At 53.0% G+C, this 21,827-nt stretch overlaps 1 protein-coding gene across 1 annotated transcript in view; it reads left to right on the forward strand.

The window, feature by feature from the left end:
* Window positions 1–17,356, forward strand: part of LOC147095692 (uncharacterized) — a 44,853-nt gene extending 27,497 nt beyond the window's left edge. The window contains exons 5-6 of the mRNA XM_085973692.1: window positions 9,841–10,208; window positions 16,806–17,356. Of these exons, the coding sequence (XP_085829818.1) occupies window positions 9,841–10,208; window positions 16,806–17,076 (639 nt within the window). The 3' untranslated portion in view covers window positions 17,077–17,356. The remainder of the gene's footprint in view (window positions 1–9,840; window positions 10,209–16,805) is intronic.
* Window positions 17,357–21,827: the final 4,471 nt, after the last annotated feature.

The raw sequence follows: 21,827 nt of genomic DNA on the forward strand, positions 1-21,827 counted from the left end.
GGCCACCTTCCACCCCTGTCGCGCTCTCTCTTCCCCCCCCCAAGTCGCGCGCTCTCTTCCCCCCCAGTCGCGCGCTCTCTTCCCCCCCAGTCGCGCGCTCTCTTCCCCCCCAGTCGCGCGCTCTCTTCCCCCCCAGTCGCGCGCTCTCTTCCCCCCCCAGTCGCGCGCTCTCTTCCCCCCCCAGTCGCGCTCTCTCTTCCCCCCCCAGTCGCGCTCTCTCTTCCCCCCCCAGTCGCGCGCTCTCTTCCCCCCCAGTCGCGCGCTCTCTTCCCCCCCAGTCGCGCTCTCTCTTCCCCCCCAGTCGCGCTCTCTCTTCCCCCCCAGTCGCGCTCTCTCTTCCCCCCCAGTCGCGCTCTCTCTTCCCCCCCAGTCGCGCTCTCTCTTCCCCCCCAGTCGCGCTCTCTCTTCCCCCCCAGTCGCGCTCTCTCTTCCCCCCCAGTCGCGCTCTCTCTTCCCCCCCAGTCGCGCTCTCTCTTCCCCCCCAGTCGCGCTCTCTCTTCCCCCCCAGTCGCGCTCTCTCTTCCCCCCCAGTCGCGCTCTCTCTTCCCCCCCAGTCGCGCTCTCTCTTCCCCCCCAGTCGCGCTCTCTCTTCCCCCCCAGTCGCGCTCTCTCTTCCCCCCCAGTCGCGCTCTCTCTTCCCCCCCAGTCGCGCTCTCTCTTCCCCCCCAGTCGCGCTCTCTCTTCCCCCCCAGTCGCGCTCTCTCTTCCCCCCCAGTCGCGCTCTCTCTTCCCCCCCAGTCGCGCTCTCTCTTCCCCCCCAGTCGCGCTCTCTCTTCCCCCCCAGTCGCGCTCTCTCTTCCCCCCCAGTCGCGCTCTCTCTTCCCCCCCAGTCGCGCTCTCTCTTCCCCCCCAGTCGCGCTCTCTCTTCCCCCCCAGTCGCGCTCTCTCTTCCCCCCAGTCGCGCTCTCTCTTCCCCCCCAGTCGCGCTCTCTCTTCCCCCCCAGTCGCGCTCTCTCTTCCCCCCCAGTCGCGCTCTCTCTTCCCCCCCAGTCGCGCTCTCTCTTCCCCCCCAGTCGCGCTCTCTCTTCCCCCCCAGTCGCGCTCTCTCTTCCCCCCCAGTCGCGCTCTCTCTTCCCCCCCAGTCGCGCTCTCTCTTCCCCCCAGTCGCGCTCTCTCTTCCCCCCCAGTCGCGCTCTCTCTTCCCCCCCAGTCGCGCTCTCTCTTCCCCCCCAGTCGCGCTCTCTCTTCCCCCCCAGTCGCGCTCTCTCTTCCCCCCCAGTCGCGCTCTCTCTTCCCCCCCAGTCGCGCTCTCTCTTCCCCCCCAGTCGCGCTCTCTCTTCCCCCCCAGTCGCGCTCTCTCTTCCCCCCCAGTCGCGCTCTCTCTTCCCCCCCCAGTCGCGCTCTCTCTTCCCCCCCCAGTCGCGCTCTCTCTTCCCCCCCAGTCGCGCTCTCTCTTCCCCCCCAGTCGCGCTCTCTCTTCCCCCCCAGTCGCGCTCTCTCTTCCCCCCCAGTCGCGCTCTCTCTTCCCCCCCAGTCGCGCTCTCTCTTCCCCCCCCAGTCGCGCTCTCTCTTCCCCCCCAGTCGCGCTCTCTCTTCCCCCCCAGTCGCGCTCTCTCTTCCCCCCCAGTCGCGCTCTCTCTTCCCCCCAGTCGCGCTCTCTCTTCCCCCCCAGTCGCGCTCTCTCTTCCCCCCCAGTCGCGCTCTCTCTTCCCCCCCAGTCGCGCTCTCTCTTCCCCCCAGTCGCGCTCTCTCTTCCCCCCCAGTCGCGCTCTCTCTTCCCCCCCAGTCGCGCTCTCTCTTCCCCCCCAGTCGCGCTCTCTCTTCCCCCCCAGTCGCGCTCTCTCTTCCCCCCCAGTCGCGCTCTCTCTTCCCCCCCAGTCGCGCTCTCTCTTCCCCCCAGTCGCGCTCTCTCTTCCCCCCAGTCGCGCTCTCTCTTCCCCCCCAGTCGCGCTCTCTCTTCCCCCCCAGTCGCGCTCTCTCTTCCCCCCCAGTCGCGCTCTCTCTTCCCCCCCAGTCGCGCTCTCTCTTCCCCCCCAGTCGCGCTCTCTCTTCCCCCCCAGTCGCGCTCTCTCTTCCCCCCAGTCGCGCTCTCTCTTCCCCCCCAGTCGCGCTCTCTCTTCCCCCCCAGTCGCGCTCTCTCTTCCCCCCCAGTCGCGCTCTCTCTTCCCCCCCAGTCGCGCTCTCTCTTCCCCCCCAGTCGCGCTCTCTCTTCCCCCCCAGTCGCGCTCTCTCTTCCCCCCCAGTCGCGCTCTCTCTTCCCCCCCAGTCGCGCTCTCTCTTCCCCCCCAGTCGCGCTCTCTCTTCCCCCCCAGTCGCGCTCTCTCTTCCCCCCCAGTCGCGCTCTCTCTTCCCCCCCAGTCGCGCTCTCTCTTCCCCCCCAGTCGCGCTCTCTCTTCCCCCCCAGTCGCGCTCTCTCTTCCCCCCCAGTCGCGCTCTCTCTTCCCCCCCAGTCGCGCTCTCTCTTCCCCCCCAGTCGCGCTCTCTCTTCCCCCCCAGTCGCGCTCTCTCTTCCCCCCCAGTCGCGCTCTCTCTTCCCCCCCAGTCGCGCTCTCTCTTCCCCCCCAGTCGCGCTCTCTCTTCCCCCCCAGTCGCGCTCTCTCTTCCCCCCCAGTCGCGCTCTCTCTTCCCCCCCAGTCGCGCTCTCTCTTCCCCCCCAGTCGCGCTCTCTCTTCCCCCCCAGTCGCGCTCTCTCTTCCCCCCCAGTCGCGCTCTCTCTTCCCCCCCAGTCGCGCTCTCTCTTCCCCCCCAGTCGCGCTCTCTCTTCCCCCCCAGTCGCGCTCTCTCTTCCCCCCCAGTCGCGCTCTCTCTTCCCCCCCAGTCGCGCTCTCTCTTCCCCCCCAGTCGCGCTCTCTCTTCCCCCCCAGTCGCGCTCTCTCTTCCCCCCCAGTCGCGCTCTCTCTTCCCCCCCAGTCGCGCTCTCTCTTCCCCCCCAGTCGCGCTCTCTCTTCCCCCCCAGTCGCGCTCTCTCTTCCCCCCCAGTCGCGCTCTCTCTTCCCCCCCAGTCGCGCTCTCTCTTCCCCCCCAGTCGCGCTCTCTCTTCCCCCCCAGTCGCGCTCTCTCTTCCCCCCCAGTCGCGCTCTCTCTTCCCCCCCAGTCGCGCTCTCTCTTCCCCCCCAGTCGCGCTCTCTCTTCCCCCCCAGTCGCGCTCTCTCTTCCCCCCCAGTCGCGCTCTCTCTTCCCCCCCAGTCGCGCTCTCTCTTCCCCCCCAGTCGCGCTCTCTCTTCCCCCCCAGTCGCGCTCTCTCTTCCCCCCCAGTCGCGCTCTCTCTTCCCCCCCAGTCGCGCTCTCTCTTCCCCCCCAGTCGCGCTCTCTCTTCCCCCCCAGTCGCGCTCTCTCTTCCCCCCCAGTCGCGCTCTCTCTTCCCCCCCAGTCGCGCTCTCTCTTCCCCCCCAGTCGCGCTCTCTCTTCCCCCCCAGTCGCGCTCTCTCTTCCCCCCCAGTCGCGCTCTCTCTTCCCCCCCAGTCGCGCTCTCTCTTCCCCCCCAGTCGCGCTCTCTCTTCCCCCCCAGTCGCGCTCTCTCTTCCCCCCCAGTCGCGCTCTCTCTTCCCCCCCAGTCGCGCTCTCTCTTCCCCCCCAGTCGCGCTCTCTCTTCCCCCCCAGTCGCGCTCTCTCTTCCCCCCCAGTCGCGCTCTCTCTTCCCCCCCAGTCGCGCTCTCTCTTCCCCCCCAGTCGCGCTCTCTCTTCCCCCCCAGTCGCGCTCTCTCTTCCCCCCCAGTCGCGCTCTCTCTTCCCCCCCAGTCGCGCTCTCTCTTCCCCCCCAGTCGCGCTCTCTCTCTTCCCCCCCAGTCGCGCTCTCTCTTCCCCCCCAGTCGCGCTCTCTCTTCCCCCCCAGTCGCGCTCTCTCTTCCCCCCCAGTCGCGCTCTCTCTTCCCCCCCAGTCGCGCTCTCTCTTCCCCCCCAGTCGCGCTCTCTCTTCCCCCCCAGTCGCGCTCTCTCTTCCCCCCCAGTCGCGCTCTCTCTTCCCCCCCAGTCGCGCTCTCTCTTCCCCCCCAGTCGCGCTCTCTCTTCCCCCCCAGTCGCGCTCTCTCTTCCCCCCCAGTCGCGCTCTCTCTTCCCCCCCAGTCGCGCTCTCTCTTCCCCCCCAGTCGCGCTCTCTCTTCCCCCCCAGTCGCGCTCTCTCTTCCCCCCCAGTCGCGCTCTCTCTTCCCCCCCAGTCGCGCTCTCTCTTCCCCCCCAGTCGCGCTCTCTCTTCCCCCCCAGTCGCGCTCTCTCTTCCCCCCCAGTCGCGCTCTCTCTTCCCCCCCAGTCGCGCTCTCTCTTCCCCCCCAGTCGCGCTCTCTCTTCCCCCCCAGTCGCGCTCTCTCTTCCCCCCCAGTCGCGCTCTCTCTTCCCCCCCAGTCGCGCTCTCTCTTCCCCCCCAGTCGCGCTCTCTCTTCCCCCCCAGTCGCGCTCTCTCTTCCCCCCAGTCGCGCTCTCTCTTCCCCCCCAGTCGCGCTCTCTCTTCCCCCCCCCCAGTCGCGCTCTCTCTTCCCCCCCAGTCGCGCTCTCTCTTCCCCCCCAGTCGCGCTCTCTCTTCCCCCCCAGTCGCGCTCTCTCTTCCCCCCCAGTCGCGCTCTCTCTTCCCCCCCAGTCGCGCTCTCTCTTCCCCCCCCAGTCGCGCTCTCTCTTCCCCCCCAGTCGCGCTCTCTCTTCCCCCCCAGTCGCGCTCTCTTCCCCCCCCAGCCGCGCTCGCTCTCTTCCCCCCCCAGCCACGCTCGCTCTCTTCCCCCCCAGCCGCGCTCGCTCTCTTCACCCCCCAGCCGCGCTTGCTCTCTTCCCCCCCCAGCCGCGCTCGCTCTCTTCCCCCCCCAGCCGCGCTCGCTCTCTTCCCCCCCCAGCCGCGCTCGCTCTCTTCCCCCCCAGCCGCGCTCGCTCTCTTCCCCCCCCAGCCGCGCTCGCTCTCTTCCCCCCCAGCCGCGCTCGCTCTCTTCCCCCCCCAGCCGCGCTCGCTCTCTTCCCCCCCCAGCCGCGCTCGCTCTCTTCCCCCCCCAGCCGCGCTCGCTCTCTTCCCCCCCCAGCCGCGCTCGCTCTCTTCCCCCCCCAGCCGCGCTCGCTCTCTTCCCCCCCCAGCCGCGCTCGCTCTCTTCCCCCCCCAGCCGCGCTCGCTCTCTTCCCCCCCCAGCCGCGCTCGCTCTCTTCCCCCCCAGCCGCGCTCGCTCTCTTCCCCCCCCAGCCGCGCTCGCTCTCTTCCCCCCCCAGCCGCGCTCGCTCTCTTCCCCCCCAGCCGCGCTCGCTCTCTTCCCCCCCAGCCGCGCTCGCTCTCTTCCCCCCCCAGCCGCGCTCGCTCTCTTCCCCCCCCAGCCGCGCTCGCTCTCTTCCCCCCCAGCCGCGCTCGCTCTCTTCCCCCCCAGCCGCGCTCGCTCTCTTCCCCCCCCAGCCGCGCTCGCTCTCTTCCCCCCCCAGCCGCGCTCGCTCTCTTCCCCCCCCAGCCGCGCTCGCTCTCTTCCCCCCCAGCCGCGCTCGCTCGCTCTCTTCCCCCCCCAGCCGCGCTCGCTCGCTCTCTTCCCCCCCCCAGCCGCGCTCGCTCACTCTCTTCCCCCACAGCCGCGCTCGCTCGCTCTCTTCCCCCACAGCCGCGCTCGCTCGCTCTCTTCCCCCACAGCCGCGCCCGCTCGCTTCCAACAACAACATGCCCTCAAAAAAGCCTCGGCACCGCCGGGCACTCCAGCTAGTCTATATATATAAATCGGTACTTCTGTCCTTCTGTCTGTCTGTCATCGCGTGTGTGTCTGGCGGGCTATGCGCTCCAAAGTTACAGGGCGTACCTATGCGCGCGTTGCCTCCAAAGAAAGCTTACGATTCCGAGACGGTTTTAAGCGTATTTACGTTTCGGCCGGGCTAAAATCGCACCCGCGGTATCCCAAAAACCTTCAACATTCTGCTCATTAGCATCTCATTATCCGCTCATTAGCGACAGAGTGACCTCGAGCTCGACCAATCGTACGGCGGGTTGCTGGCGTGTGCCGCCGGGCCAATCGGTGCGTGTGTGGGCGGGCCTTATCGTTCTGAACCGAGGTGAGTAGCCGCCATCTTGCTTCCATTCTTTTTCCTGCTTTCTGCGTCTTTCTTTTCAAATATACATTTCCAGCAAAAAAAAAGTTGCTTTTAAAACACACATTGTTTTTTAAGAAAGTTAATTAATTTGTAAATCTTTTGTCTAACCTCTATAATTCTCCTACCTTTCACCGTTTTTCCAGGCCCGGGGCCTAGGTTTCTCCAACTGCCAGCAGTGCAACTCTAGACCCAGGCTCCCGGCCTAGACAGAGACAAACACTGGCAGAGGGCAGAGGGTGTGCTGCCTCAGCTCCATTCCCGGGGTCAGTAGGTGGGGAGGCTTCATAAGCAACTGGGGTAAGGTTGAAAGCCCCAAATAATAATCTGAAGATCCTGTGTTTGCAGCTGAGGAAATTTCTTCTGCAGACAGCCCCTGGTTAACGGCAGCCATGTTTGTCAAGGAGGGCAAAAAGTTTCAGTGCGACGCCATTTTGATTCAGTGTGTAACAGAGTGCATGCGCGGCCATCTTAGTACAGGAACATAGAGTGGGTGGGGCTTCTGTGCTCCAAATCTGTGTCTCTGACAGACAATCGACTGTGTAGCTGTGCAAGGTCTGTCGCTATAGCAACAGCTTTAGCTACAGAGCTGCAGGGCCACCCTCCTTCCACACCCCCTTCCCCCCCACACCCCCCCTTCCCCCCCTCCTCTCCTCCCCTTCCCCCCCCGCCCTCCCTTCCCCCCCGCCCTCCCTTCCCCTCCCCTTCCCCTCCCCCCCGCCCTCCCTTCCCCTCCCCCCCGCCCTCCCTTCCCCTTCCCCCCAGTCTCTCTCTCTCTCTTCCCCCCCCGTCGCGCTCTCTCTACCCCCCAGTCGCGCTCTCTCTTTCCCCCCCCCCCAGTCACGCTCTCTCTCTCTCTCTCTCTCTCTCTCTCTCTTCCCCCCCCCCCCCCCCAGTCGCCCTCTCTGTCTCTCTTTCAACAGTAACATGCCCTCGAAAAAGCCTCGGCACCGCCGGGCACTTCAGCTAGTACACTATAAATGGTAGGATATTGAGTAATGTAGAGGAACAGAGGGACCTTGGAGTGCATGTCCACAGATCTCTGAAGGTAGCAGGCCAGGTAGATAAGGTGGTTAAGAAGGCATGCAGAATGCTTGCCTTTATTAGCCATGGCTTAGAACACAAGAGCAGGGGGGTTATGCTTCAACTGTATAAAACACTAGTTAGGCCACAGCTAGAGTACTGCATGCAGTTCTGGTCACCACATTACAGGAAAGATGTGATTGCACTAGAGAGGGTACAGAGGAGATTCATGAGGATGTTGCCTGGGCTGGGGAATTTTAGCTATGCGGAAAGATTGGATAGGCTGGGTCTGTTTTCTTTGGAACAGAGGAGGCTGAGGGGAGACCTAATTGAGGTGTATAAAATTATGAGGGGCCTAGATAGAGTGGATAGGAAGAACCTATTTCCCTTAGCAGAGGGGTCAATAACCAGGGGGCATAGATTTAAAGTAATTGGTCGGAGGTTTAGAGGGGATTTGAGGAGAAGTTTTTTTCACCCAGAGGTTGGTGGGGGTCTGGAACTCACTGCCTGAAAGGGTGGGAGAGGCAGAGACCCTCATCACATTTAAAAAGTACTTGGATATGTACTTGAAGTGCCGTAATCTACAAGGCTACGGACCAAATGCTGGAAAGTGGGATTAGGCTGGATAGCTCTTTTTCGACCAGCACAGACACGATGGGCCGAATGGCCTCCTTCTGTGCCATAAATTTCTATGGTTCTACGATTCTATGATTCTATGACCATGAAACGCCAAACAAGTACAATCTAGGCTGTGCAATTTCTAGGGGACACAGATTTAAGGTTTTGGGCAAGAGATACAGGGGAGTTGTGAGGAAATCTTTTTTACACAGCGAGTGGTGATGACCTGGAATTCACTGCTGATGGAAGTGGTGGAAGCGGAGACACTCAATGTTTTCAAGGGGAGACTGGATAGGCACTTGAGGGAAATAAACTTGCAGGGCTACGGGGATAGAGCGGGGAATGGAACTGACTGGATTGCTCTACAGAGACATGGCACGGACTCGTTGGGCTGAAAGTCCTCCTTCTGTGCCATTGTGACTCTATGGGCAGGATTTTCATTAGGCCGTGGAGGCGTGTGGGGGGTTGAAATCCCGAAATCGGGGGGCACGAACCCATCCGGCCCCCAACCCGCCTCCATGCCAGTTTCAAAGGAGGCGGGTACCCGACCTGCACTGGGACCCGCCTCCCCGAGGCGGGAAGGGGATTAGTGCCAATTAACTGCCTGTTAACAGGTAGTTAACAGGCAGTTTTTAGCCTACTCCCTATTTTCATTGTTGAAATGTGGGATTCCCGATGGCTCCAAACCACGCCAAGTTAGCAAGGCGGGCTGTCGGGATGAAGGGCTTGCAGGGGTCGAGATGTCCGGTGTTCAGGTGAGAGATGGGTGCATGAAGTGTGTTTGGTGTGTTTAAAGTGTTTAAAGAAGTTTTACTTACTTTTACACACCTTTACAGCCTTCCTTCCCTCAGGTCTCGGGAGTCCCTCATCTCACCCGCACAGAAAGCAGAATGGCCACGATCTGTCAAAAATTGCAGCAGTCAGCTTTCTTTTCCGGGGAGATCTCTAAATCATCCTGACAGGAAGGAATTAACTTAGAGTACAGATTGTCAGTGTTTGACAGCTTCAGACAGCTGTGAAACGCTGATATTTCATCTGTCAAAAGGTCTTGACAGATGGAAATATCAATCTGTGACGTCACCTGTTGCTGGGTGGCCCTTAATTGGCCTGCTGAGCCCGCTGGGTGGGCTCAACAAGGTCAATCAAGTCAAAATCGTGTGGGTTGGCTAGAACTCGATGGAGGCGGGACTACAACCCCGAAAGCTGAAGTCCCGCCTCCTACCCGACTCCTCAATGAAAGTCCAGCCCCATGACTCTATGATAGGTTTTTGTTAACCAAAGGTATTAAGGGATATGGGGCAAAGGCGGTTATATGGAGTTAGGTCACAGATCAGCCATGTCTCATTAAGGGCGGAACAGGCTCAAGGGACTGAATGTCCTACTCCTGTTCCTATGTAACTTATATTGGGCACTATCAGTAAACTTACTGATTCTAAGTACAGTATGTTTAAGAACATAAGAACATAAGAAATAGGAGCAGGAATAGGCCACTTGGCTCCTCGAGCCTGCTCTACCATTCAGTAAGATCATGGCTGATCTTGGGCTCAAAGACACTTCCCTGCCCGCTCCCCATAACCCTTCACTCCCTTATCTTGCAAAAATCTGTCTCTCTCCACCTTAAATGTATTCAATGACCCAGCCTCCACGGCTCTCTGGGGCAAAGAATTCCACAGATTTTTGACCCTCTGAGAGAAGAAATTCCTCCTCATCTCATTTCTAAAAGGGCGACCCTTTATTCTGAAACTGTGCCCCTGAGTTCTAGATTTCCCCACGAGGGGAAACATCCTCTCTGCGTCTACCCTGTCGAGCCCCCTCAATATCTTATATGTTTCAATAACATCAGCTCTCATTTTTCTAAATTCCAATGAGTATAGGCCCAACCTGCTCAACCTTTCTTCATAAGTCAACCCCTCATCTCTGGAATTAACCTAGTGAATCATCTCTGAACTGCCTCCAATGCAAGTATATCCTTCCTTAAATAAGGAAACCAGAACTGTACGCAGTACTCAAGGGGTGGTCTCACCAATACTCTGTACAGTTGTAGCAGGACTTCCCTGTTTTTATACTCCAGCCCCCTTGCAGTAAAGGAACATTCACATGGAAGTATATTTTGCTTCTAATGCAATGTCAATTTAACCTGTTTAACTGAACCGTAAGGTCTTTTTGAACATGCATTTATTCTATTTATCACAAGGACCTAAGTTTTTCATTAATCCGATTTTGTTACAGAATGAAACTGGAGAGACGGGTTATGTAAATACGGTTTACGGGACGGTCCCGCAAACCCCGATTCACCGTCTTGAGGTCGAATTAAAGTGCGACTTATCGACGACCCAGACCGTCAGCATGGCGTTCGTGCCCCAGACTGATCACGTGGCTCAGCTGGGACACTATAACGTATCCTTTACATTTTATCGCTCGGCAGCCTTCGATGACCCGATGTTGGAGTCCCCTTACAAACCCGATCTGAACGGGACGCTGTACATTCAGATGGAGGCGGAGGCCGCTGACAGCGGAGTGGAAATATTCACAGAGAGCTGTGTGTCTGCACCCTCCCTGAATTCGCACAGAGTGACGTACAGCATCATTCGGAACGGGTAAATCGCCGCAGCTATTTCAATGTAGTGGTGGGCATTTCCCGCCCTGTAAGGAAAGTTTGTTACCTTGTTCTGGAGTTAGAACATAAGAAATAGGAGCAGGAGTCGGCCATTCGGCCCCTCGAGCCTGCTCTGTCTTTCAATCAGATCATGGCTGATCTTCAACCTCATCTCCACTTTCCTGCACTATCCCCATATCCCTTGATTCCCTTACATAGAAACATAGAAAACAGGAGCAGGAGTAGGCCATTCGGCCCTTCGAGCCTGCTCCACCATTCAATATGATCATGACTGATCCTCTATCTCAATACCATATTCCCCCTCTCTCCCCATACCCCTTGATGCCTCTTGTGTCCAAAAATCTATCGAACTGCTTCTTAAATATATTCAGTGACTTGGGGTAGAGCCCTCTGGGGTAGAGAATTCCAAAGATTCACCACCCTCTGAGTGAAGAAATTTCGCCTCCTCTCAGTCCTAAATGGCCGACCCCTTATTCTGAGACTGTGACCCCTGGTTCTAGACTCCCCGGCCAGGGGAAACATCCTCCCTGCACCTACCCAGTCAAGCCCTGTAAGAATTTTATGTGTTTCAATGAGATCACTTCTCATTCTTCTAAACTCTAGAGAATATAGGCCTAGTCTACTCAATCTCTCCTCATATGACAGTCCCCCATCCCAGGAACCAGTCTGGTGAACCTTTGTTGCACTCCCGCTATGGCAGATTTCTCCCGCTGCTCTGCTGTAACCTGGAAGGAAAACCCGTGTAAACCAGGGAGATACATAGAAACATAGAAGATAGGAGCAGGAGTAGGCCATTGGGCCCCTCAAGCCTACTCCGCCATTCAAATGAGGTCATGGCTGATCATCCAAACTCAGTACCCTGTCCCTGGTTTCTCCCCATATCCCATGATCCCTTTAACCTTAAGAAATATATCTAAAGCCTTCTTGAATAGATTAAATGAATTGCCCTCAACTGCCTTCTGTGGTAGAGAATTCCACAGGTTCACCACTCTCTGGGTGAAGAAATTCCTCCTCATCTTTGTCTTAAATGGCTTACCCCTTATCCTTAGACTGTGACCCCTGGTTCTGGACTCCCCGGCCATCGGGAACATCCCTCCTGCATTTAGTTTGTCTAGTCCTGTTAGAATTTTATAAGATCCCTCTCATTCTTCTAAACTCCAGCGAGTATAAGCCCAATCGACCCAATCTCTCCTCATACGTCATTCCTGCCATCCCAGGTATCAGTCTGGTGAATCTTCGCTGCACTCCCTCCATGGCAAGAACATCCTTCCTCAGATAAGGCGACCAAAACTGCACACAATACTCCAGATGTGGTCTCACCAAGGCCCTGTACAACTGCAGCAAGATATCCTTGTTCCTGTACTCGAACCCTCTCGCTACGAAGGCCAACATGCCATTTGCCTTCTTAACCGCCTGCTGCACCTGCATGCTTACCTTCAGCGACTGGTGCACAAGGACACCCAGGTCTCGTTGCACTTCCCCTTCTCCCAATCTATTGCCGTTCAGATAATAATCTGTCTTCCTGTTTTTGCCACCAAAGTGGATAACCTCGCATTTATCCACAGTATACGGCATCTGCCATGCATCTGCCCAATCACCCAACCTGTCTAAATCATACTGGAGTTTCTCAGCATCCTCCTCACAGCACACACACCCACCCAGTTTTGTGTCATCTGCAAACTTGGAGATATTACATCTAGTTGCCTCGTCTAGATCATTAATATACATTGTGATAGCTGGGGTCCTAGGACCGATCCCTGCGGTACCCCATTAGTCACTGCCTGCCACTCGGAAAAAGACCCGTTTATTTCAACTCTTTGCTTCCTGTCTGCCAACCAGTTCTCTATCCAAGTCAGTACCTTGCCCCCAATCCCATGTGCCTTAACTTTACACGCTAATCTCTTATGCGGGACCTTATCGAAAGCCTTTTGAAAGTCCAAATACACCACATCCACTGGTTCTCTCTTATCTATTTTACCAGTTACATCCTCAAAACATTCCAGTAGATTAGTCGAGCACGATTTATCTTTTGTAAATCCATGTTGACTTTGTCCGATCCTGTCACTGTTTTCCAAGTGCTCTGCTATTACATCTTTTATAATGGACTCTAGCATTTTCCCCACTACCGATGCCAGGCTTACCGGTCTATAATTCCCCGTTTTTTCTCTACCACCTTTTTTGAAAAGTGGGGTAACATTAGCTACCCTCCAATCAATGGGAACTGTTCCAGAGTCTATAGAATTTTGGAAGATGACCAGCAATGCATCTACTATTTCTAGGGCCACTTCCTTAAGTTTTTTTTTATTCATTGATGGGATGTGGGCGTCGCTGGCTGGCTAGGCCTGCATTTAGTGCCCATCCCTAATTGCCCTTGAGAAGATGGTGGTGAGCCGCCGCCTTGAACCGCTGCAGTCCATATGGTGTAGGTACACCCACAATGCTGTTAGGAAGGGAGTTCCAAGATTTTGGCCCAGTGACAGTGAAGGAACGGCGATACAGGTCCAAGTCAGGATGGTGTGTGGCTTGGAGGGGAACTTGTAGGTGGTGATGTTCCCATGCGTCTGCTGCCCTTGTCCTTCTAAGTGGTAGAGGTCGCGGGTTTGGAAGGTGCTGTTGAAGGAGCTTTGGCGAGTTGCTGCAGTGCATCTTGTAGATGGTACACACTGCAGCCACAGTGCAGCGGTGGTGGAGGGAGTGAATGTTGAAGGTGGTGGATGGAGTGCCAATCAAGCGGGCTGCTTTATCCTGAATGGTGTCGAGCTTCTTGAGTGTTGTTGGAGCTGCACTCATCCAGGCAAGTGGAGAGTATTCCATCACACTCCTGACTTGTGCCTTGTAGATGGTGGAAAGGCCTAGGATGTAGATTATCAGGCCCTGGGGATTTATCGGCCTTCAATCCCGTCAATTTCCCTAACACCATTTCCCTACAAATACTGATTCCATTCAGTTCCTCCCTTTCATTAGACCCTATGTTCCCCGACATCTCTGGGAGGTTATTTGTGTCCTCCTTTGTGAAGACAGAACCAAAGTATGTATTTAATTGTTCTGCCATTTCTTTGTTCCCCATTATAAATTCCCCTGATTCTGACTGCAAGGGACCTACGCTTGACTTCACCAATCTTTTTCTCTTCACATATCTATAGAAGCTTTTACAGTCAGTTTTTATGTTCCCTGCATGCTTACTCTCGTACTCTATTTCCCCCCTCTTAATTAATCCCTTTGTCCTCCTTACCTGAATTCTAAACTGCTCCCAATCCTCAGGTTTACTGCTTTTTCTTGCCAATTTATATGTCCCCTCCTTGGATCTTATGATATCCCTAATTTCCCTTGTTAGCCACGGTTGAGTCACCTTTTTTTTAATGCCAAACAGGGATGAACAAATTCTGTAGTTCATCCATGCGATCTTTAAATGTTTGCCATTGCCTATCCACCGTCAACCCTTTGAGTAACATTCCCCAATCAATCCTACCCAACTCGCGCCTCATACCATCGTAGTTTCCTTTATTTAAATTCAGGACCCTAGTCTCTGAGTCAACTACTTCACTTTCCATCTTAATGAAGAATTCTATCATATTATGATCGTCCGCCCCAAGGGGTCTCGCACAACAAGATTGCTAATTATTCCTTTCTCATTACATAATACCCAGTCTATGATGGCCTGATCTCTAGTTGGTTCCTTGACATATTGGTCCAGGAAAACATCCCGTATACACTCCAGGAATTCCTCTTCCACAGTATTGTTACTAATTTGGTTAGCCCAATCTATATATAGATTAAAGTCACCCATGATAACTGCTGTGCCCTTATTGCACGCATCTCTAATTTCCCATTTAATGCCATCCCCAACCTCTGCAACTCCCACTAACGTTTTCTGCCCCATGGTATTTCTCAGCTCTACCCATACAGATTCCACATCATCAGAGCTAATATCCTTCCTTACAATTGTGTTAATCTCTTTAACCAGCAATGCTACCCCACCTCCTGTTCCTTTTTGCCTGTCTTTCCTGAATATTAAATACCCCATGATGTTGAGTTCCCAGCCTTGGTCACCCTGGAGCCATTTTTCCGTAATCCCAATCATATATCCGTTAACATCTATTTGCGCAGCTAATTCATCCACCTTATTACAAATGCTCCTCGCATTAAGATACAAAGCCTTCAGGCTTGTTTTTTTAACACTCTTAGACCTTTTAGAATTATTATTTACTGTGGCCATGTTTGATTTAAACCCTTGATTTCTCTGACTGCCACCTTTGCTTTTCTCCTTCCTGTCTTTTGCTTCTATCCTTGTTTCCCTTTCCTCTGTCTCCCTGCACAGGTTCCCAACTCCCTGCCATTTTAGTTTAAACCCTCCCCCACAGCACTAGCAAACACTCCCCCTAGGACATTGGTCCCAGTCCTGCCCAGGTGCAAACTGTCCAGCTTGTACTGGTCCCACCTCCCCCAGAACCGGTTCCAATGTCCCAGGAATTGAATCCCTCCCCCTTGCACCATTCCTCTAGCCACGTATTCATCTGAAATATCCTTCTATTTCTACTCTGACTAGCACGCGGCACTGGTAGTAATCCTGAGATTACTACCTTTGAGGTCCTATTTGTTAATTTACCTCCTAACTCCCTATATTCAGCTCTTAGGACCTCATCCCAGTTTTTACCTATATCGTTGGTACCTATATGCACCATGACAACTGGCTGTTCACCCTCCCCTTCCAAAATGCTCTGCAGCTGCTCTGAGACATTCTTGACCCTTGCACCAGGGAGGCAACATACCATCCTGGAGTCTCGTTTGCAGCCACAGAAACGCCTATCTATTCCCCTTACAATAGAATCCTCTATTACTATAGCTCTCCCATTCTTTTTCCTCCCTTCCTGTGCAGCAGAACCACCCATGGTGTCAGGAAGTTAGCTGCTACTGTCTTCCCCGGATAAGCCATCTCCCTCAATAATATCCAAAGCGGTATATCTGTTTGAGGGGGGGATGGCCACAGGGGACCCCTGCACTACCTGCCTGCACCTACTACTCTGCCTGGTGGTCACCCATTCTCTTCCTGCCTGTGCATCCTTTACCTGTGGTGTGACCAACTCATTAAACGTGATATCCATGACGTCCTCAGCATTGCGAATGCTCCAGTATGTATCCATTTGCAGCTCCAGCGCTGCATTGCAGTCTGCCAGTAGCTGCAGCTGGATACACTTCCTGCACACATGGTCGTCAGGGACACGGGAAGTGTCCCTGATTTCCCACATAGTGCAGGAGGAGCATACCACTGCGCCGAGCTGTACTGCCATGACTTACCCTTTAATTAATTCAAATTAAATTAAATCAAATCAATCCCATCAATTACACTACAAATAAATGATATACTCAAGAGATATTACGTGAGACTTGGAGAAACGGGGAAATTACAGCGGACGATCCTTTCCGCTGTTGAAATTCAACCACAAAAAGTTTTCCCATATTTATAGCCATTTAAGATATTTTTTAAAAAACTGCCTAAAATACAATGGGGTAGAATGACCTTGGGATTTTGCTAATAGTCCGCCGTAACTTCGGTGTAAAATCAACAGGTTTACACCAGTGTTATGCTGAAATTACAGTGGAGGACCGGGAGAATGCATGCGGAAATTCTAGCTTCATGTCATTTTTATGATGATGTGAAAATCTTTGATTCTGTTTATTACTGGGGCGATTTTGGAGCCAACCATATTCCGTTGCCCGAAAATGCAGTCGCAACCAATCAAAACATGTACATGAGACTCCACTAATCATAATTGTCGTATCTCAGTTTCCTAACATTTCTAAAATGATATTGGCGACCAGAGTCCTGTGGTTTGTCGTTATATTAAACTCCCAGGTTTGAGGAGACTGTTCTGTACGTGTTTGGACAGATATTTCAGTCAAAGTTGACGTTTCAATTAATAAATAGTGAGATATATGATGAGAAAGAATCTTTAGCACATTCTCTGAGCCTTGGCAATAAGGAAGTTGCAGACTGTCGAATTATTGAACCCCTAACACTGTCATTGACACTTTAACATTTTTAAGATCTCATCATTGTTTTCAAATCCCTCCATGGTCTCGCCCCTCCCTATCTCTGTAATCTCCTGTAGCCCCAAAACACCCCGAGATCTCTGCGCTCCTCTAATTCTGGCCTCTTGAAATTCCCCAATTTTAATCCCATTGGTGGCCGTGCCTTCAGCTGCCCAGGAATTCCCTCCCTAAACCTCTCCGCCTCTCTACCTCTCTTTCCTCCTTTAAGATGCTCCTTAAAACCTACCTCTTTGACCAAGCTTTTGGTCATTGGCCCTAATATCTTCTTATGTGGCTCGGTGTCAAATTTTGTTTTATAACAGTCCTGTGAAGCACCTTGGGACGTTTTACTACATTAAAGGCGCTATATAAATACAAGCTGTTGCTGTTGTTTAGTAAATAAAGGAATTAGCACCTAACTAAACCTTTATAATTCTGCTTTGCTGATTTTTTTTGCAGATTACACTGCTCATTCTGCTACAGCCGTACAGTACGGATTGTTTGCTATGAAATTAGATATAACTGTATTTTCCCCGGTTTCTTACAGTTGCCCTAACGATCTGACATTTACAACCTACCAATCGAATGACACGAGGAAACAACGCTTCAGTATCCACGTGTTTAAGTTTGAGGATTACCCGGAAGTCTATGTCGTCTGTGAGGTTGTGATCTGCCGCATTGACTCATCTCCCAACCGATGCTCTCAGGGCTGCCTTCCATCCAGACACAAGCGTGACCTCAGTAAAGACAAGTCAGCTCGTCTCTCACAGGGACCCATCATGTTTCCCAGCAACTTAGAAGGTGGATCTTATTTGTAAAGGTCAATGGACTGGTCAGGTGGACAGAAAAGTGGCAAATGGAATTCAATCCGGAGAAGTGTGGGTCTTATTTGTGAGGGTCAGATTGGATTTGGAAATTTCAAGCTGCGAGTTATGTCTCTGGTTAAGTATAATGCACAATATGCATCCACAGCAATTCTCCACATCAATTACTGTGATTGGGGGACCGAATTGTGCTGGTTTTAATATAACGCAAGTCCCCGCTTAAACCACAAGACCTACACTAAGATATGACACTGATTTTAGGTGGAAGCATAGTAAAGGATTGTATTGTCAGCAAAAGAACCGGGGGGGGGGGAGGTTAGAAGAAATTGTTTTACGCAGCGAGTTGCTGTGACCTGGAATGCTCTGCCTGAAAGGGCGGTGGAAGCAGATTCAATGGTAACTTTCAAAAAGGGAATTGGATAAATATCTAAGGAAAAAATTGCAGGGCTATGGGGAGAGTGCGCGACCTCAGTAAAGACAAGCCAGCTCGTCCCTTTCAGGGACCCTTAATCATAGAACCATAGAAAGTTACAGCACAGAAGGAGGCCATTCGGCCCATCGTGTCCGTGCCAACTGACAAAGAGCTATCCACCCTAATCCCACTTTCCAGCACTTGGTCCATAGCCTTGTAGGTTACAGCACTTCAAGTGCATATCCAAGTACTTTTTAAACATGGTGAGGGTCTCTGCCTTTCCCACCCTTTCAGGCAGTGAGTTCCAGACCCCCACCACCCTCTGGAAGAAAAAAGTTCTCCTCAAATCCCCTCTAAACCTCCGACCAATTACTTTAAATCTATGCCCCCTGGTTATTGACCTCTCCGCTGAGGGAAATAGGCCCTTCCTATCCACTCTATCCAGGCCCCTCATAATTCTAAACACCTCAATCAAGTCTCCCCTCAGCCTCCTCTGTTCCAAAGAAAACAACCCCAGCCTATCCAATCTTTCCTCACAGCTAAAATTCCCCAGCCCAGGCAACATCCTCGTAAATCTCCACCCTTTAGGGCGCTAACGGAAGGCGCAAACCAACCAAATTTTTCCCCCTTAGCGCCTGAATCGGGGCTAGACCGAATTTCTCCCCCTTAGTGTTTCCCAGTGACTTAGAAGGTGGATCTTATTTGGAAGGGTCAGATTGAGCATAAATATTTCCAGCTATAACTTGCATCACAGCATGTCGCATTATATATATCCAGACTCGCTCTACTTATTAATATGTACTCTTTGAAAGGCCACAGGCCTGAAACGTTAACTCTGTTTCTCTCTCCACAGATGCTGCCTGACCTGAGTGTTTCCAGCATTTCCTCTTATTTCAGATTTTCAGTATCCGCAGTGTTTCACTTTTGCTCCACTTAGAGTTTGGTGTGACGGAGAGACTGACTTTTGTTGCTTTCAGAATAATGCCGGCTCTCCGCTTAAACCAGGAGACTTACACTAAGATATGCCATCTATTTTATGTAGAGGCACAGTTCTCTTTTCGTATTTTCACACAGCTCTGTATCACTGAGAAACACATCAGCGAATAACTGGAATGAAATATTCCGGATGTTCTATTTCTGACCTTGTGGAGTAGAAATTCGTCTGGGGCAAAACGGCCGATATGCCGATATCATAAGGACATAAGAAATAGGAGCAGGAGTCGGCCATTTGGCCCCTCGAGCCTGCTCCGCCATTCAATGAGATCATGGCTGATCTTCTACCTCATCTCCACTTTCCTGCACTATCCCCATATCCCTTGATTCCCTTAATATTCAAAAATCTATCGCACTCAGTCTTGAATATACTCAACGACTGAGCCTCCACAGCCCTCTGGGGTAGAGTGTTCCAAAGATTCACCACCCTGTGAGTGAAGAAATTTCTCCTCATCTCAGTCCTAAATGGCTGACCCCTTATTCTGAGACTGTGACCCCTGGTTCTAGACTCCCCAGCCAAGGGAAACATCCTCCCTGCATCTACACTGTTTAGCCCTGTAAGAATTTTGTATGTTTCAATGAGATCACACCTCATTCTTCTAAACTCGAGAGAATATAGGCCTAGTCTACTAAATCTGTCCTCATAGGACAATCCCCCCAACCCAGGAACCAGTCTGGTGAACCTTCGTTGCACTCCTGCTATGGTAAGTATAAGGAGAAATTCCTGGCAATGGTGAGATTGGGTTACTTGATGCCAGCTGGGACTGTTGCAGTGGCACAACAATTGGCTTCTGTGTCCCTAAGTTAGGAAGGGATATAAATCAGCTGGGGACCCTGCTCCTGATCAATATCTTCAGTGCCCCTCCTGTAAAATTGCGACCCCTCCCCAAAAATGCTTTTTGCATGGACCACGGCTAAGAACAAGAATCAGAAATAAAACCAGAAAATGCTGGAAATACTCAGCAGCTCAGGCAGCATCCGTGGAGCATATCGCGCACCATTGAGTTCCACAGTACAACAGGCGGCCCACACGATAGCGCCCATTTTGCACTATTGCCCACAATGAATTTCTACATGGGTGGGGGGTGAAATTGTAGTCCCGCGGAGATGCAAAACAGGCGATACTGCATTGGCTGCCTGTTATAAGGTCCGCCCGAAATTCAATCCCATTTACTTCAATAGAATCAAATATTGGGTGTGTCTTACAGCGGTTGGAAAATGCGATTCCGCCTATTTTCTGGCACCTAGAATCATAGAAAGTTACAGCACGTAAGGAGTCCGCGCCGGCCGACAAAGAGCTATCCAGCCTAATCCCACTTCCCAGCTCTTGGTCCGTAGCCCTGCAGGTTAGAGCATCCCAAGTGTACACCCAAGTACTTTTTAAATGTGGTTAGGGTTCCTGCCTCTACCACCCTTTCAGGCAGTGAGTTCCAGACCCCCACAACCCTCTGGGTGAAGAAATTTCCCCTCAAATCCCCTCTAAACCTTCCCCCAATTACTTTAAATCTGTGCCTCCTGGTTTTTGACCCCTCTGCTAAGGGAAATCGGTCCTTTCTATCCACTTTATCTATGCCCCTCATAACTTTATACCCCTCAATAAGGTCTCCCCTCAGCCTCCTCTGTTCCAAGGGAAACAGACCCAGCCTATCCAGTCTTTCCTCACAGCTAAGATTCTCTACTCCCGGCAACATCCTTGTAAATCTCCTCTGTACCCTCTCTAGTGCAATCACATCTTTCCTGTAATGTGGTGACCAGAACTGCACACAGTGCTCTAGCTGAGGCCTAACTAGTGTTTTATACAGTTGAAGCATAACCCCCCTGCTCTTGTATTCTATGCCACGGCTAATAAAGGCAAGCATTCCGTGTGCCTTCTTAACCACCTTATCTACCTGGCCTGCTACCTTCAGGGATCTGTGGACATGCACTCCAAGGTCCCTTTGCTCCTCTGCGCTACTCAGTGTCCTACCATTTAATGTGTATTCCCTTTCCTTGTTAGCCTTCCCCAAATGCATTACCTCACACTTCTCCGGATTGAATTCCATTTGCTACTGTTCTGCCCACCTGACCAATTTATTGATATCTTCCTGCAGTCTACACACTTCAGTATCAACCACACAGCCGATTTTAGTATCATCTGCAAACTTCTTAATCATACCCCCTATATTCAAGTCTAGATCGTTGATATATACCACAAAAAGCAAGGGACCTAGTACTGAACCCTGCGGAACCCCACTGGAAACAGCCTTCCAGTCACAAAAACACCCATCAACCATTACCCTCTGCTTCCTGTCTCCGAGCCAGTTTTGAATACAACTTGACACTTTGCCCTGGATTCCGTGGGCGTTTAACATCGTGACCAGTCTGCCATGTGGAACCTTATCAAAAGCCTTGCTAAAGTCCATATACACTACATCAAATGCACCACCCTCATCTACCCTCCTTGTTACCCCCTCAAAATATTCAATCAAGTTTGTCAGACACGACCTTCCCTAAACAAATCCGTCCCTGCTCATGTCAAATTCCTCATTCAGACATCATTCATGAAATTAAAGGCGTGGGGTAGATTTTCAACTTGCCACCTGACCGTAAATCTGGTGTTAATGACGTGCGTTATAGAAACCGATCAATGGTTCATTTTCACTGATTTCAACTCTGGGCGATTAGTCTAACGCGGGGCCGATCCACCAGGACAAATTTTACGCCTGATGAGCAAGTTGAGACCTACCCCATAGGGCAGCACGGTGGCATAGTGGTTAGCACTGTTGCCTCACAGCGCCAGGGACCCGGGTTCAAATCCGGCCTCGGGTGACTGTCTGTGTGGAGTTTGCACATTCTCCCCGTGTTTGCGTGGGTTTCCTCCGGGTGCTCCAGTTTCCTCCCACAGTCCAAAGATGTGTGGGTTAGGTTGATTGGCCATGATAAAAATTGGCCCTTAGTGTTAGGGGGGATTAAATATGTGGGGTTACGGGGATAGGGCTTGGGTGGGATGGCTGTCGGTGTAGGGACCGGGTGCTAGGGTTTGGATGATCAGCCATGATCTCGTTGAATGGCGGAGCAGGCTCGAAGGGCCGAATGGCCTACTCCTGCTCCTAGTTTCTATGTTTCTATCTCCCAGAGAACATCGGAGAATCTTAGGACAATCCAAAGATAGTGTGAGTCATCTTACGTTGCATTCCACATCTGTTTATTTTAAGCAGGAGCCCTCCATCTCCAGTTGAATTCAGAGAGGAGAGAAAGCGACTATTACGCCCCTATTCTCAGCGTCGTTTTGGGAGGCTGCCTGATTTCCATCCTTGCCTTGATACTCCGGAGAAAATACTAATTGCGACAAGCTCGGGGA

Source organism: Somniosus microcephalus, unplaced genomic scaffold, assembly GCF_052327205.1.
Source record: "Somniosus microcephalus isolate GS21.2 unplaced genomic scaffold, FLI_Smic_1.0 unresolved_chr1, whole genome shotgun sequence".
Taxonomy (NCBI): Eukaryota; Metazoa; Chordata; class Chondrichthyes; order Squaliformes; family Somniosidae; genus Somniosus; species Somniosus microcephalus.